General features: G+C 42.6%; 1 protein-coding gene across 1 annotated transcript; it reads left to right on the forward strand.

Annotated features, from left to right (window-relative positions):
• The first annotated feature begins 4,763 nt into the window (after positions 1-4,763).
• On the forward strand, positions 4,764-16,878 carry NDUFA9 (NADH:ubiquinone oxidoreductase subunit A9). The gene is made up of 11 exons (XM_058805234.1): positions 4,764-4,824; positions 6,933-7,103; positions 7,852-7,949; positions 8,133-8,224; positions 10,570-10,711; positions 11,057-11,159; positions 11,632-11,699; positions 11,835-11,911; positions 13,327-13,422; positions 15,201-15,267; positions 16,602-16,878. Exons 1-11 carry the CDS (start codon positions 4,785-4,787, stop codon positions 16,767-16,769), a joined length of 1,122 nt encoding a protein of 373 aa, XP_058661217.1. The 5' UTR covers positions 4,764-4,784; the 3' UTR covers positions 16,770-16,878.
• Positions 16,879-18,049: the final 1,171 nt, after the last annotated feature.

Here is an 18,049-nt window from a genome sequence, read left to right on the forward strand (position 1 = left end):
GGGGAAAGCTGTAGTACCCATGCAAAGAATGGCTAAAAACCTCTGAAACCCTACAAAGCTGCTAAAATGTCTGCCTTTTCACCCAAAGTATATTTAAATAACTGCCTTTGAGTGCCAGTTTGGGACAACAGGATGCCTTTTTTTTTTCTAATTACACACCTCCTGTCACAGTATTTAGCTTTCTTTGAAAGAAGAGGGGAAAAAACCCAAATAAGTTGCTTGCTCAGGAAGTGTTAATTGTACACTGCAGTTGCACATGCTACTAAGAAGCCTTCATGGACATAAGTAAACACTTTAAAGTGTTGGTAGTATCTGTCAGTGCAAGAAAAAAGATAGCAACCTCAGGATTTTATTGTTAATATTTACAGTCCTACAAAGGAAGAATCCATTAAAGAGGGTGCCTAAAGCACAAAGAGGAAGGAGTTCCTGATATTTTCCTGTATATTCAGATTCTCTACTACTAATCAATTTGTCTCTGGCCCTCAGTAAGAATACCTGTGGTCAAGGTATGTGTAAAAATAGCAGGAAATACTGTTTTCCTCCTTATCTTTCCTATCCTTATCTGCCAAGTGGTAGAAGAAATATGAATATTTTCTCTTCACAGCATATTTATTTTGATTTTCTTCTGTTTCCTTCAGACAGCCTACTCAGCCTATCATCTGTAGGAGACAACCATGCTTCCTTATGAATTATTTCTCACCACAGGCTTTCATGAAGGGGCCTGATTTTCAGCACGCAGAATGGAATATCTTTAACATTAACTTTGAGCAACTTGGGCAGCAGATGTTCCATAAATGCTATAGGCTTTATTTCTGTTCTTATGGAAATGCAGGAACATTCTTCTGACTGTGACATGCCTGCCATAAGACAGGAGGTTCCCAGGGAAAAGTGGAAAAGTGTAGCTTGGATCATTTCCCTGCAAAAGTGCTCAAAGCAAAGGCTGTCAGGCAGATACTCAGGAGAGAATTATTTCTGGAGGAAAAGAAAAAAATCTCAGGATTCTACTTGTTCTCATACTGATCTTCTCCAGACTTGACAATTTCCAAATAATCTCCAGAGCAAACTAGACATTGTGGCAAGATACCTCCACAGTGTACTGAGTTGACTTGTCTTGCAAAATAGAAAATTAACTTTTGCACAATTAAAGACACATAAAAAGGTGAAGTTAAAGATGTGACTTTCTACAAAACCTCTTCTTGCTGATATTGCCATCTAGGTGAATTTTAAGTCTCTTTTTAAAAGCCAAACAAGATTACAATCTCAAGAGCTAGCAAGAATTTTTCCTTCTATTCTGAAGAGCAGTGTTGGAAACGTCTTTGTAAAAGCTAAGTTAGAAACGATGTTGTAACAGGGCAGACAAAATTCCCTGCAGCTTCACAGGAGTTTTGGGTGCATGTTGGCCAAGTTTATACTATTGCTTCTTTTTTCATTGTTGTAAATATTGCATTGAAGTTCCTTTTAAAATCCAGGAATCCAGGCAAAGTCTATTAGCACACTCAGCTATGCAGCAGCAGTATAAGAGTTGAAAAAGGGGATAAAATGTCTTCCATCAAGAAAAGAACTCTGTAGGAAAGGTTCCAGACCCTAGTGAAGCCATAAGGAAATGAGCTTATTCCATCTCTCTGTGTAATTACAGACAGGTAGAGTTGAAGACTTAAATATCTGCTTAGATAAAGACAGTGGGCTTTTTTTTTTTACTAGCCAAATGGGAAAGCTCCCCTGCACCACAAGAAACCAGATAAAACAAACCATCACTATATGAGATGGAGCAGAAACTAGCTGGACCTTAACATCTTTGTATTCCACTGCAAGAAAAGCAAAAAGAATGCTGTTAATTATTTGCCTTTCTTCTAGTTCTATTCTAAGACTGTTTTTGTGGGCTATTGTAAAGGAAAAGAGGAAAAGGAGAATTCACTAAAGGTATTGCAAGCTCTATTGTCACTAAAATCTGCAACCTTCTGAGAGATTCTGAAAGATTTTGACACCAATATCGATGAGTAGAGGTGAAATGTGAATGTTTTGGGGAACACTATTATACAGAATTCAGGAAAGCTTTAGAAAAGAGTGAAAGAAACTTGAGAAGGAACACATGTAAACCGACACTGAGGTGTGCATTGGAAAGCTACAGGAAGAAGGAGTTGGCTAGCAACTGTTTCTTTCCCTGGCACACAAAATCAAGTGCCCCTTGATTGCCGTCCTAATTAAGGGTCTCATTAGGGTTTCAAATGGAAGGTCAAATTTCTTCTAAACTGCATGTGGAATCCTATCCTTTCAGTTTCGCCCAAAGACTTTCAGGATCTTCAGCTGCCTTAAAGAAAAGATCCTGGAACAAAAGAGACAGTGCTGGGCATCCCTTTTCCTGCGCAGCTTTAAACACCACAACACACATTCGTGTTGTGCTTCTTTTTTTTCAGCTTCATGGACCTTGACACTTTTGCTCCCTCACTGAGCCCAGCTGGATCATTTTAATCTGGATTCAAAAGAAGAGAAAACAGTTGCTCAGTTTCACATTCTTTTGAAGCCTATCAACAACCCCTGCGAACTGGGGCTAGAAGTTTTCCTTTCAAACTAAATGGACTACCCCATTCTTTCTTTTGACCATGCAGAGTTCCTGAACCTGAACTGTATCAAGTGGAACTACTGGTCACAAATGTGCCCGCTCAAGAAGCTGTTGTCTCCACATTTAACTCATATCCTGTAAAAAACAACACACACCTGGATGTATGCCCATGGACCATCACAGTCCTTCACTCTCGCAGGGCCCAGATTCAGAACTTGCTATGTTCAGCTATTGCTCCCAATCCAGAGCTCCTAGAACAAAAAGTAAGCGCTGTTTTCACTTAGTCCTTGCAGCTTTTAAAGTGCAGCACACCCAGGAATGCCTGCTCAGCTCTCGGGACCCTCATGCACTGTCAGTCTCAGAGTCCCGGTTACAAAGCTAAGAATGTTCAGCAGCTGGCCCCACAGGAGAAATTCTAGAAGAAAGATGCGGTGCCTTTTGCTGCATAGCCAACAGTGAGACAATTCGTCTTCCTTCACATGCAGAATCACACATCCCTTCCGTAAATGGAAGAACCTATGCTTTCAGTCTGGACTACCGCATCCACAATAGAGCCTCTACACTGCCTGCTCTCACACGAATGGTGCCGGGACAGAAAAGCGCTTTTTCCTGGGCGCTGACAAAATGAACCACACGATGGCGGTGTGGACCTGCCAAAGAAGAAAACGCACCTCGCCTACGTGAAGTACCTGAAGTGCAGATCCAGGTTGAAATCGCCACTTCGCTGCTCTCCCGAGTACAAACTCTTATTTGCCCCACACTCAAGCGGCAACATGAACTCCTTTACGCTAATACATTTTTCACTCTCGCAGAGATCGGCTACAAACTTGAAACCATCTGGCAAAAGCAACACTCACAAAAGTGTCAGCTGCGAATGCTGGTGCTGCCTTACAGCTTCAGCTGCACTCAGAGAACTCCTCCTCACACTGCTCAATTTGGCACCTGGTTTCCGCTCCTTCAGAAATTTTGGCCTTATTTTGGACAAGGTCCTGTGCTCAGGTTTGGTGTGCAGCTGCTAAGAATGCCCCGGGCAGGTAATGCCCAGTTACAGTGTTCTATCACCTTTGTAAGGGCTCATTTCCTGGATGCTGTTTATTCCGGAGGAGGGAATGCCATTTCTTTTGAGATGGGCTTATAGTTTCCTCTCTTTGGCAAAGAAACCAGTTTTGGATCCACAGATTGGGTAATCTTGATGAAATTTAATGGCTTTTCCTAATAGGCAGCGCTGTCAGTGAGAGCTGTTGAACTGTTCTGGGAATGCAAAAGCCAAGCTGTTGATGAGCTTTCTGTCCTGGTACCTTTAGTGTATGAGCAATTCCATTTGGATCCTGGCTCTGTGAGACTGAAGGGTTATGATGGTTCATAGAGCTGAGAAGAAAGTGCAGATTGTAGTAGGGTGTGTACTGGTAGTTCTTTGGGTGCAAGGGAAGTTAGCAGCAAGAGCTTTCTCAGCTGGCACTTCTGTGAGCTGTGTTTTTGCTGGATGGTTTCAAGTTTGTAGCCGGACTCTGCCAGAGTGAAAGATTTATTAGCACGGAGGAGTTCGTGTTGCTGTTTGAGTGTGGTACAAATCAAGAGTTTGTACTTGGAAAGGGAAGGTCAGCGAGATCTTTTTGTCCTGACACAGTGGACTGGAGAGCAGTGACGTTTTCAGCTTGGCACTGCACCTGAAATGGTTTAGAGCAAGGCCAGAAGCGTTTCCTTCTTTTACAAGCCGACATCGCCATCGTACGGTCAGTTTTATGAGCGCTGAGAGTGCCAAGGGAAAAGCCTCCTCTTGCCGTCTGCAAACAGGCCAAACACACAGGTGACTCGCACTTTCTTTCTCAGCTATGCACAGCATCATATCCACCGCTAATGCAAAACTGTCCAGGTGGGGGCCGGGCTCTGCTCCCAAGGAGCAAGGCACGGTACAAGAGAAAACAGCCAGGAGAGGCTCGGGTTGGACACCACGAAGCATTCCTGCACCTTAAGAAGAACTTTTTCTTGGACATTGGAATACGCTGCCCAGGCTGACGATGGAGTTATTGTTACACCTTGAGGTGTTGAAGGAAACAGCACAGGCACCGCTCAATGCCACAGCCCGCTAACCTGGCCACCTCCACACCCTCTCCGTGACTTCAATCCCCTCGGCAGCCCCTGAGGGCCCCTCGGCCCCGCCCTGCGCAGCCGCGCTGCCCTCGCGGCCTCGCGCACGCGCCGCCCCGCCCCAGGAAGACACAAGATGGCGGCGGCGACGCGCGGGCTGCGGCTGCCAAGGGCAGGTGAGTGTCAGCCCCGCCGGGCCCCTCATGGGCCCGCTCTGCCCACCGCCCTCAGCCAGCTCGGCCCGCCCGTGTGGCTCTGCCCGGCCCGGGACACGCTCTGCCTCTGCCTCTGGCTCTGCGCGAGGGGAGCTCGCCCTGCAGCGGCTGGAAAGGAGCTGCCTAGAATTTTTCCGGGGGCGCGGAAATGATCGTGTTTGTGCCTCCCTTCTCCTTAGGTAGCTGGGGATTGGAGCGCAGAGGGCTCGGGATGTAGCTGCGGGTGTCGCGCTGGGGCTGTCACTGCCCTATAGCTAAAAGCTTGGGTTCCTTTCGCGGTTTCTTAGGTGACTGTGACCTTTGGGCCATGATCTATGGTAAAGTTCAGCTACCAATATTATATTTAAAGCGTGTATTTGAGTCTTTGATTCTGTTTAAACTGATTCTGCCCACAGTCTTAGATTAAGTAACATGGGAGATGGCAAACGGGTTTTGTTTGTAAAGGGCAGGGAGGAATTTAAAGGAAGCAGTGTGTTCTTTATTTACCCAGGTGGCTGTCAGACTGCTTTCCAGGACAAAATGAGAGATGTGTCTTTTTCCAGTTTGTGGGGTTGGGAGAGAATGGGGATAGACAAACTTTTGGGTAGAGAAAAAGATGCTTTGGGTGCAACTGCAGATATTGGAGCTTTAATTCATAGAATGACAGAATTATTTGGATTGGAAGGGACTCTTAGGATCATCTAGTTCCAACCCCCTGCCATGGGCAGGGACACCTTCGACTATCCCAGGTTGCTCAGAGCCCCATCCAGCCTGGCCTGGAGCACTGCCAGGGATGGGGCAGCCGCAGCTGCTCCAGAAAATGCAATTTAAAGCAATGATTGGGCATATAACCATAGCTGGTGATAATTTAGGGTAGCCAGACCTTATAGACTTACGGAACAAGGAAAATTGCTCATCACTAAACTTTATAGCGTAAGATAAGCACAGCAGGGGAATTCACAAAAGTGGGAGAATACAAGACAGTAATTAGATATTATTTGTTGGTGTAGTAATGACATTATAAAGAGCCTACCAGCAATGATTTTTGCAGAAGTAACAGCAAGGAAGTTACTGAGTTGTTGGAAGCTGTAAAGTATTGCTGATTTTTAACTTTCAGTGGCTCTCAAACCGTCTTTCAGGACAAAATTGGAGATGCAATATCTTTTTCCAGTTTGTGTGGTATGGAGAGAACAGGGATAGACAGACTTTTGGGTAGCAAAAGACCTCCTTCAGGTGCTGAAATCTGGTTGGACTTTCTGGTATGAGCTCTGCCAGCTGAGGTGACAGAATATCATTTATGCCTCTACACCCCCTATCCTTTTGATCTTCTGAGCATTGTGGCTGCAGTGTCAGTGCCCCTGTGTAACTGGTAATTCCTAACCACATTGGGACAAAACCTTCTTCAGTGTGCACCTGTCAGGTTGCTCCCAATCCCATCCAGCCTGGCCTTGGACACTTCCAGGGATGGGGCAGCCACAGCTTCTCTGGGCACCCTGTGCCAGGGCCTCAGCACCCTCACAGGGAAGAATTTCTTCCTGATATCCTATCCTATGCCTCCTCTCTGTCAGTGTGAGGCCATTCCCTCTTGTCCTGTCACCACATGTTCTTGTATATCAGTATCCTGATGATGTCCTGCCTCTGTGGCTCCCAAGTTTTTCTAGCTCCTTGAGGAAAGGAGCAGCTTTGAGGTAGTATGCCATGTATCATGGATCTGGCTCTTTGCATCTCTCCCTCTCTCCTTGCTTCAGAGCTGTGATACAGAATTGCTTCCTCTGCTATATTTTATATTTCTACTGAGTATTCTTTACTTGCTTCACCTTAAACTCACAGCGAGCTTTACTTGCTCTTTAAGAACTGATAACCTTTGTTTGCTCCTTCCCTGTATCAGTTTGGTCCTTAACTTTACCAGCAACTTCCCACGCCTGCTCCCCTCTGACCTCTCCAGATATCTCTGAAACAACAGTCCATAAAAAGCCTTGGCATGGGATATTAGAGAAAAAGATCTGTGCTGAGAAAACCAATATAAGCTGTGAGTTAGCAGTGCTGGGTTCCAATTCATGTCCTCAAATCTCTCCTGTTGCATGTTGCAGGCCATGGAATTTCTGTCCTGACTGCAGCACCGTCGGCATTGCAGCCGCACCGGCAGGTCCATCATGCCGTGATCCCTCATGGGAGGAGTGGCAGATCCTCTGTCAGTGGCATTGTGGCCACTGTCTTTGGAGCCACGGGTTTCCTGGGACGATATGTTGTCAACCGCTTAGGTAATGCTCACCAGGAGTGCTGATTAAAGAAACTACCCAAAAAAATGTTTAACTAAACCAATTGATCTCTAGGTTGCAGGGTGATGGAGAAGTTTCTGGCACTGTGGATCTTAAAAGTGTTTTGCAGTCTGCCTGAGTTCCAGTATGTGACAAGTAGTAAAAAGTGTTCTAATCAAGGAAATTTTGGAGCTTTGGAAGATTAAGGTCATTAAAAGAAGTCCTACGCCTCTGTAGAATGCAAATCTGAGGAAATCTACAGCATGTATTTGATTCTTCTGGTTTTAGCCTTATTAGGACATTTTACTAAAGGTTTGCAGGAGTTTGATTGGAATTCTTTAAAATTGCCCTTTTGAATTTAAATTTTGGAAAATAATCCATGCTGCTTTTTTCCCCTCCTTTTCATGCAGTTTACAAAATGTAAATATCCTTGTAAATGTTCCATTGTTTAGGTATTGTGCTCTGGTTTTTGGACACACCATTTTTGGTTCATTTGTTAATGAGCTTTGGCATTTTGTCTTACAGGCCTAAATATTAAGGAAAAAATCCTATTTAAGTATTTGAATTATGTAGGTTCAAGAAGAACCTTAGTTCTGTTCTACTTTTAGCTTTGCAGATATGCATTCAAGATACCTATGTCTAACTGTAGTGCTTTAATGCCAGGGGGAAAAGGGATTTTTGTTCATTCAGAAATTAATCTACTTAAAGGGATGTATTTGTTTGAAACTTTGGGGTTTTTGTGGCCCTTTAGGTCGCATTGGCTCTCAAGTCATCATCCCCTATCGCTGTGATCAGTATGACCTGATGTATCTGCGGCCCATGGGTGACCTGGGGCAACTTCTCTTCATGGTGAGTCTGGCTTGAGATCAATCACAAAGCCCTGGCTGTGCAAGGCAGCCAAGTAATCCTTCTCAAAGACACAGCTCCAGCTGTTGTTTAGCCTCTAAATGGAAATGGTGTGAAAGAGCTTGCTTTGGTGATGCCTATTTACTCATTATCTCATCTTTTCCCCATGTGATGCTCTGCTTGCAGGAGTGGGACTGTAGGGACAAAGAGTCCATCCGAAGAGCCGTGGAACACAGCAATGTGGTGATTAATCTTATTGGAAAGGAATGGGAAACAAAGTAATTTTCTTTTTCTTTCTTTTCTTATATGTGATAGATTTGTACCAGTTATTGTAGCCTTGTTTTACAGCATGTGTGTGCAGTGATGTTGCCATTGTTCTTGGCTTCTGGGAAAAGGCAACCCCAAGATTTTGCATATAAGATTTCTTTAAAAGGTTAACTCCAGTCCTGGTTGTGATCTGCTTTGGAAAAGTGCATTCTTTCCACAATTTTCCAGTGTACAGCTTTTGTTCTGTCAGAAAAATCAAATGTGCTATTTTCACATACCTAATGAATATTCCCTGAGTGCCTTTCTATAGATGACAGAGCCTCACCAATTTTTTATATTTACATTGACAATTTTATATATAACTCATATTTACGTAATATTTGCATTTACATTATCACAGAATTAAGATTTCATCCTGTCACTTGGACACAGAGATGAGTTGTAGCCTGCTAGAAAAAGCTGTGATCAAGCAGGAATAGCTGATGGAGAGTTGGTTATTAAGTTGATCATTAAGATTATGACTAATAACTTCATTCATTGGTAGAATTTTGGCACAAACAATATTAGCTACAGAAGCATTCTTTGATAATAGTTTCTAAGAATAGTTTCTTTTTGAAATCCATTTAAAAATTCCCTTATTTTAGGTTAAAAATACCTGTAACAGCCACCTTCAGAATGTGTGTGTGATCGTGCAATTATGTCCATTTTATTCAAAGCCTTGTGCAGAACTGCCAGACAAAAATTTAATAGGGAGATTTGCCCTTGTGTGGTGCATAATTTTTGCTCTGGTAGTAGACAGAAACAAACATAGATATCACTTTGATCTCTGATCACCTAATGCTTTTGTTGCAATTTTTTTTTATGAACAGCCCTTTGATGTTCAAAATTTCTGGTCTTGTGTAAAAGGTGTGGTTTATAGAAAAGACAGTTTATTTTATTGTTAAAAGGAAGTATGACAATAACAAAAAGTTTCATTCTGTTTAAAAATCCCCAAACCTTGTTCTCTGTGCAGTTTCAATGGATAGAAATGGACAAGTCTTGGTCCATGTTTAAAACTTTTGGACATTACAGAACTTAACCACTGTGTGGCACAAATATTTTAATCATGTGTTTTGTGCATGTGGGTATCAGTGGTGGTGCTGAAACCCTGAGATTGAGTTCTCTGGTTTGTTAAACACGAGGTCAGAGTAACTGTTGCAATCATCCCAGAGCCTGTGAAAAACTTGTCCAGAAAGAAAAGTAAAATTAGACGGAGAGATCAGACAAAAAAAGCAAAGCCTACCATGAAATATTTTCTTCCTTGCTTTGTACTTGTGTCCAGTCTCCTCTGTGTGTACTATGTTGTTTGGAACTCCATGGTTACAGAAGGAATGTTGTTCTTGAGTGTTTCTAAATCTATTTTGGTGAGCAGAAAAGGAGTGATGGTTCCCAGGATCAGAGTAGTTATGGAAAGCTCAAAAATAACTTCGTATTTTTAAGCCTTTCTTTGGGCTCCAGTGGGATCTGAAGAGCTGTGGGAGGATATAAGGACACAGAGGGAGGTGTTTGGCTAAGATGTTTGTTACCCAAAGCAAATGGTCAAGATGAGGAGTGCCTACAAGGACAATACAACAACATGAGAAGCCAATTATCTTTCTTGCAATTTTGGAATTGTTGGCAGTTCTGCATGGAGACAGAGCTTCTGTATTGATCTTGATGAGATACCAAACTGGTTGACAGTATAACCCTCTAATTTAGGCCCCTTGAATATCATACAGTAAGGGGAGGATTTCTTGCTTCTTCTGGAAGTCCCTTTCAGCTCTGAAATGGTTCTAAATGCTCTGAAAAATTGTTTTTCCATTTGCATGAGCACCTCTGTGTTCTCTGGTGTGTTTTTTCCTTCTTCTCCCCTGCCAAGCATCTACCCTGATTTGTGCTGCTCAGAAATTTCAAGCTTCTTTGTAGTGTAATTAGGTGTGTCAAATCAAGGCAAATTTTGGACAGGATTTGTGAAAACATAGCCTTACTCGGAGTTCAAGATGCAGGAGAGCTTCTTTTAATAAAAACAACCTGTTTTCACTTTTACTGGGAGTTTTCTCTTTGTCACAGACAAGTGGACAAGAGGATTTTTCATACTGATTTAATCTTACCAGGTGAAAGGGCAGAGAAGCTAAAATTGAAGAATACAGTTGCAATTTCACTTTCCTCTAGTTTTTATCATATGAAGAGTCCATCATGAAGGGAAATTTTGTTTCTAGGACTGTCACTGTAGGTTTCTGATAATACATTCAAGTAATATGTAATAATTGCTTTTTGGCTGAGTGGCAGCCATTGTTGATTGCTCTTAAAGTAACTTTTGGGTCTTGCCTTGCTTTAGAAACTTCAAATTTGAAGATGAATTTGTAAATATTCCTCAAAGTATCGCACAGATAAGTAAGGAAGCTGGTGTGGAAAAATTCATTCATATTTCTCACCTGAATGCTAGCATGAAGAGTCCCTCCAAATACCTCAGGAACAAAGTAAGTCTGTAGTCCACTTAAATGTATTTCCTGAGAACGTACTTTGTATTTGGTTTGGGTTTGGTTTTGATTTTTTTCCCCCCAGCTGGGGCTGTTTGAAGGGCATCAATGTATGAATTTACTACATGCTGTTTTCTGCAGCTGAGAAATGTTTGGGCTTTCTGTGAGACCTTTATCTCAGTGCAGCATCTTGAGGATCAAATGGCTTGGATATAAATAATTTTTGTGCTACTTATGGCATAATTTCTTTCAGTTCTGCAGTCAGAGATGCTTTCTGTTATGAAAGGCATCCACTTCTGCTTGGTTCAGCATGGATGTAATGAATGTGTTTGTTTTAATTGATAGGCTGTTGGAGAGAAGACTGTGAGGGAACAATTTCCAGACGCTGTAATTCTGAAGCCCTCTGAGATGTTTGGTAGAGAGGACCGATTTCTCAATCATTATGCAAGTAGGTACTCTTGGAATAGTAAACCCATGTATGATTTGTGTAACTGCCTGTAGAGAAAAGAAAGAAAATAGGATTTGCTTCTGAAAAGCAGGTGTATTCAGTGTGTTCTTATCAGCAGTGTGTGGGATGTACAGCAATATACTAAATTCTTACCTCTTGACAGAATTCTTTCTCAATCTAGTTAGATGTTGCTCTTCGTTTTTATTTTTGAAATGATTTTTTTTGGGGTGGGGGGGTATGTACTGACCCACTCTATGGAAACAGCAAATGCAGCCCTCTCATTACTGTTAGTACGAAAACTAAATGTGTCTTGAGAAAAATGCTGCTGCAATTGGCTGGGAGTTCTTCCCAATCCTAGTTTTTTTAAAAGAGAAGTCAATTTTCAGATGAGATCCACACTCAGTGTGGTGTCAAATGTCCTGGTTATTCTGGTACTGAAAGGATTCCCAGATTTTCTCTTTTTTTCCATCAGACATGCGTTGGTTTGGCGGTGTCCCTCTTGTTTCTCTGGGCAAAAAAACAGTGAAGCAACCAGTCTATGTAAGTTTTCCATGAAATCCCAATCCCAAATCCTTGGTGGGTGGATGTGTAGGTCTGTAAACCGCCTCTGAAAGAGGAGTGTGTGCATGTATTCCTGTTTTCTCTTGGTAACTTGTCAGAATTTGTTCCTTGCAGGTGGTTGATGTAGCAAAGGCAATTATTAATGCAATTAAGAATCCTGATGCAAAAGGAAAAACATATGCCTTGGCTGGGTAAGTCACTTTTTCTGATTCTAATTAACTGTAGTACATCTTTTTAGTGTCATTTTTTGGCATGCTGCACAGTACATTTTATTTCTCCATCCATGCACACAGTTTGAGCTGCAATAAATTCCACCTCCTTTTTGGGAGGAAAAATGGCTCAAGCTCTTACTTGTGAGTACTTTGAAAATCCTAATCTGGGCCCCAGTGCATTTCATGTGATATATGTGCACACAAAGAAGTAGGCAGCTTGGGAAACATGCTAGACAATATGGATTTGGGGAAAATTCTGGTAAAGCTCTGTGGAAACCACCTGGAATTAGAATGGCTTAGAGGCAGTGGATGTACAGTTGGAGACTGGATTTACAGGTTGCCCTGAGAAGCTGTGGCTGCCCCATCCCTGGAAGAGTTCAAGGGCAGGTTAGATGGGGCTCTGAGCAGCCTGGGATAGTGGAAGGTGGGGATAGGATGAGATGATTTTAAGGTCCCTTTCAATCCAAAACATTTTATGGCTCTCTGATCTCTTGGGACTTTTCTGGAGAACATGTCAGTTGAAGGTTCAGTTTTCATGCTTGCAATCTTAGACCTTGGCATCTGCGAGATCCTGTGTTTGTCAAACTGCTCAGCAGTGTGCTCTTGTGGTGTCATGGAGCTTTTCAGAATGTTTTGGAATGGCAGCAAATTGCCTGGAAGGCAAGGGAGATACCTGACAGCTCAGTCTGAGCACATATAGACAGCCTAAAATGCCAAGGCAGGATCTGAACAAGAAAGAAATGGGAATTCCCAGTAGTTTGTGTTACTCTTAGGCAAGTGGATGGAAGACTGACTGCTTCATTCTCGTCTTGAGAGAGGGGAATGCATTTTTTGGAGAGTTCATCTTGCTTTTAAATAGAACAAAATAATCTTAGTCAAGTAAAGGCAAGTGAATCAATTTCCCTGCAGCCATTTCCTACCAAAAATGGAATGTCTTGTTAATAAAGCATCCTTAATTCTCCATGTGATTTCTGGCTTCCAAGTGGGCTTGAACAAACTCCTCTCACAGTGATGGAAGTCTTGGAGTTCAGAATTGGAGTCAGCATGGAAGGAGGCACATTCAGGTGTGCTTTCGTAGCACACAGAAACACTTCATCCAGTGTGGTTGTGGTGGGTTAGCCTTGGCCAGCAGCCAAATGCCCACTGTTCCTTTCTGCTGAATCCTTTCCATGCTTTTCCCCAGCTCCAGGATGGGCCTTTCCAAAGGCTGCAGTCCTCCAGGATAAACCTCCTCCCTGTGAGCAACAGGGGAATCTCTGCAGGCAAATTATTTGGATTGAAGAAACAGACTTTTTGTAGCCTTGGGGGTGGAGGGTTTAAAATTGTTTTTCTCTCTGATGCTAATATTGCAGTGTAGCTGACTGAGGTGTGATGTTTGGTGCATTCCCTTCCAGCCCTCACCGGTACCTGCTGTATGACATGGTCGAGTACGTTTACGCTGTTGCCCACCACCCCTTCATTCCCTACCCGCTGCCACGGCCTCTCTACCAGTAAGTGGGACCCTAATTCAATAAGCTCTTGGCAGCACAGAAGCATAAATAGTTGTTGCATGGGTGACTTACTCGGCCTAGTTGTTATTAAAGTGGTGGGGCTGCAGAAGTTGCCTTTCCTGAGGTACTTGTTAGCCAGTTTTGAGCCTTCAGCTCGGGGACAGGCCTGCATTTGATGAGCTGGTATGTGAAATGCACGCTTATAGTGAACTTAACATGGCTGTTCATTCCAGAGTCATTTCTCCCTGACATCTAGGGACAGGGTAAGAGGACAAAGCCTCAAGCTGCACCAGGGGATGCTCAGGTTGGACATCAGGAAGAATTTCTTTACAAGAAAGGGTGGTTGAACATTGGAATGGCTTCCCAGGGAGATGTTGAAGAAACAACTGGACATGGCACTCAGTGATCTGGTGATCAGCAAAAGTTTGCCTTGATCATCCTGGAGGTCTTCTCCTACCTAAGTCATTCTGTGATTGAATGGCTTTGCTGAGCCAAGAAGTAGCAAAAGGTCCTAATTCAATAAAATTAGTAGCAAACCAAATGATTTTCAACAATACCACAGGGAAAATCTGTGTGTATGTTGCTGACTGCAGGCCCTGACAGATTTTTTTGCACAATCTTAAGGATCTGCTACTGAACCTGGGCCTGGTCCTTAGGGAATAATCACATCTTTTTGAAGAGCTACCCCAAACAATAAATGCCATTTCAGCAGTTGCCCTCAGCACAATGGGGCTGTGTTATTATTTGGCATACTGGTCCTCCTTGTTTTTAGTACAATGCAAATTAAGAAGCTTAATCAGTCACCAGAGTTAGAACCCTCAGCATTGGATCCATGGAAGCACTGATGGATAACACTGAGAACATCCTAAACTATTGTGGCTGTTCCTCTATTGGCTGTAAGAGGGACCAGGCATATGGCTCTGGTGACACAGAGCAGCTTGTTGGAAAGGTGACATGTGAGTGCTTCTTAGTTTCATTCACATCTGCTGCAGTCCATGTTATTCTTTTTTATTTGGGCTAAACTAAGTGATAGTTCATATTTTTGAGAAAAGAATGCACCTAAAAGGCAGATGAGCTTGGTTGTGTTTATGTGCACTAATTCAGTAACACCCTAATCTGCCAGGTGAACACTGGAGCAAGTCCTACCTATTCAGTGAGAGATTCTGCTGTTGGTCCCGAGACACTGAGCAAGAACTGTAGCATTATTTTCTTTTCCCTGTCAGATTTCCTTTCTTTCAAGGGAAACTTCATTTCTGAAAACTGTGGATACCCCAGTCCTCACCCTTTTTGTAGATTGCTCCAGATTCCACCAGCTTGTTTGTGTTGCTGATAACTCATTTAATTGTCAGCAAGTGTGTTTTCTCCTAGAGGCATTGAATCCAACGTCATGACAAATTGGATTGCTGCCTACACTGGCAGGGAACAGAGTTTGAATGAAAGGCAGGGGCAAGACTCAGCCCTCTGCTGTGTGGGGAATTGGATGGGGGATTTACTTTCCCTACCCGCTAATGCTCATATTAACTTTTAGAGATCTGCTTCTCCATTCCATCCAAAGTAAAACAATACAAGATCCAGTAATTCAGGAACAGTTAATTACCAGAAACACAACTAAGAACTTAGTGACTGGCACATCTAGTGCTATAGTGAACTCAGAGCTTGCAAGAACAGCTTCAGAACAAGCTCTTGCTCACCATCTATTAAGTCTGAAATAATTTTTACTGGATTTCTATGTATCTGGATAAATGACTGCACTTTTGCAATATTTCTTCTGTTCACAGTTTAGTTGCAAGATTCTTTGAGATGAATCCGTTTGAACCATGGTTGACAAGGGACAAGGTGGATAGGGTAAGTGTGGGACCAGCCAAAAATCCCTCTTGGGAAATGCTTCATTGTGCATTTTTAACTCACACTTGAGTTTTGCTTTCCCCAAAACCACATGGAATTGAAAAAAGTGGAGGTTGGATGAGCAAAGTGAGGGAGGGGCAGTGCTCCCCACTCTTAGTCAGTTTAGGTACCTCTAGATGCACTAAAATCACTTCCATCATCCAGGAAATGGTGTTTTTAACAACTGAAGTTGAACTGACACCCTGCACACATTCCAAAATCTCGCTTAACATTCAAGTGTGTTTTCTGGGAGAATGCTGCCACTTCATGTTTATTCCTGACTTCTCAGAATGTTTCACTGGGGATGGAGAAATAAATTGCAAAAAAACAACTGCAAGCAAAGAAAAGTAGAAATTGGCAAGTATTAGTGTCAAAATTTGGCATATGTGTAGGCTAGCAAAGATAGTCATGTATATTCCCTAAACTTTCTGCTTTCTGAATTACAGAGTGACTCTCCCACCTGTTTTGCAGCATTGGAATTTCAATATATTTTCTTATGACACAATATCAATTGCCTACTTCACCTGATTGTCCCCCAGGATATAATTGTAACATCTCCAAAAACCTTTCTTCCACTGCTTTTGTAGTTTCTTCCATTACATTTCATAAAATAAGCCTGCACCAAATCACTAAAACTGCTGCAAGTCAGCTGTAGTATAGGTAGTGTAAGAGGAAGTTTCTCAGTGTCATTTCTGGGTCTGATTGTTCCTCTTTCCAAGCTTTTCTTCCTTAAATAATCTGTTCAATATTAGATGTGTTTGATTCAAAAGACCTTTCAAGGAACACCAGCATAAGAGAAATCTGTTTTCTATGGGTTGCATGTATGGTAATAGAATTAACTATAGTAATAGAATCAGCTGTTTGTACAGGGCCATGTTCTAAACCATAAACAGAGCAAAACCATCTACCGGAGGTGATAATTCAACACATCATTTTCTTGACAAATCAAAATATCCATAATTGGAGTTCAAGTATAGCCTTGGAGTTCTGTTTAGTTTTGCTGTTGCAATGCAGTAACCTCCCTGATAAGGTATGGAGAATAAAGGAAGGCACTTCCTGCATGGTATTTATTCCTGAATTAAAGCCCGAAGGACTTCTTGCTGGATGCAGAATACCTGTACCTCTTGTTGGAAGTCTTGGTACTCAAGACCTTGTGTAATTATGCCACAGTTCTGTTTGAATCTTTCTTCTTCCTCTACTTCTTTTGGCAGGAGAATAATTGCATTGGGTGTAAAGCTGTTCATTTCAAGTGAATGATCTTTTCTTTTTTCTTACCCTCCCCATTCTTGTTGAAGTTTCACACAACAGACATGACATTTCCTGACCTTCCTGGTTTTGAAGAGCTGGGAATCGAACCAACCCCCCTGGAACAAAAGGCCATCGAAGTCCTGCGCCGTCACCGCAGGTTCCGCTGGTTGGACGCTGAGCTGGAGGAAGCAAAGCCAAAAACACAACCCATGTAACAGCTGGCAAGGGGGATACTTAAAGCTTCTTAAACTGCCTTTGGATGACCCAACTTCTTTGGAGAACTGTGTACATACTGAGTAAAATGTATTAATCATGTAAACTGTATTTCACCAGTGTTGTCTTTTCAGTTAAGGGGGGACTGTCACTGCAATGTGGATTTTCTCTCTGCCACAGAAGCAAATAATATGGTTACTTAGCTGGTGAGCATTGTACTGTTTTGAACTGTTGGGACTAGAGGGATTATGCTGTAACACTTGTCTCTTTTTCCCTTGGCTCTCAAAGCAAATGTATCACTGAGCTTTAGGTGCTCAAATAGTTTCAAGAGTGTTGCAGTTCGGGACTAGGTCATCCAGAACATGCCCTTTCCAGTAGGAATTGCTGGGAATGCTGCCTGTTCAGACTACGAGATCTCAGAAAAAGCCCTGGTTTTAAGTTTTTGACTCTTCTGAACTTGGTTTTCTGCGCTGAACGTGGCTCTTAAAGAAAGCGTCAGCTTCCTTTCCTTAAAGAAAGCGTCAACTCCTTTCAGGGAGTTGCAGAGAGGCACAAAGTCACTGAGCCTCCTTTTCTCCAGGTTAAACACCCCCAGCTCCCTCAGCTGAGTGCTGTAGCCAGAGAACAGGATCTCTCGCTCTTTCTGTATTGCCAAAGTACAGTGAAACTCCTGGATAAAGTGTTTCTCAGATTTCAAGAGCTTCCACATCAAAACTGCTGCTGCTAATATTTACTCTGAGAAAGAGGTGGGCTTTTGTGAGTTTTTTGATCCTGCTTTTGAAGGAGGTATTAAATTTGGCTCTCTCACGGATTGTTTATTTTTCTTTTGATAACATAAGTTCAAAAGCTAGGGCAAACTGGAAGTGAAGTGCATATTAGTAATTTGAGCATAAACTTATTATTTTTGACTGCCAGCTTTTCTCTATCAGACCCTAACTCTGTAGTCTTATTAGCACTCATTTGCTAAGTGTGGCCCCGATCTTGATTTATTGCACGTTGCACACATCCTGCTGTGAAAGCATTCATGTTCCTGAGCTGCTTCAGAAGAGTATAGAGAGATGCAATTATCACATAGCCCTGCACAGCTAACGAGCAGTTTCCATTTTCAGATAGCAAAGTGCTGCAGGAAAAGCTGGCAAAGGCAGTGTTGGAATGTGAGGTGCCAGTTCTGGAAATGTTTACCGTGGTGCAGTGATTTATTTTTCCTGCTCCCCTCATTCAAAGCACAGCTTTTCCAGTTGCACCACTGAGCTCTCCTACAGGGTCTTAATTCAGGCAGCCA

This window comes from Ammospiza caudacuta, chromosome 5 (genome assembly GCF_027887145.1).
Source record: "Ammospiza caudacuta isolate bAmmCau1 chromosome 5, bAmmCau1.pri, whole genome shotgun sequence".
In the NCBI taxonomy this organism is placed as follows: domain Eukaryota; kingdom Metazoa; phylum Chordata; class Aves; order Passeriformes; family Passerellidae; genus Ammospiza; species Ammospiza caudacuta.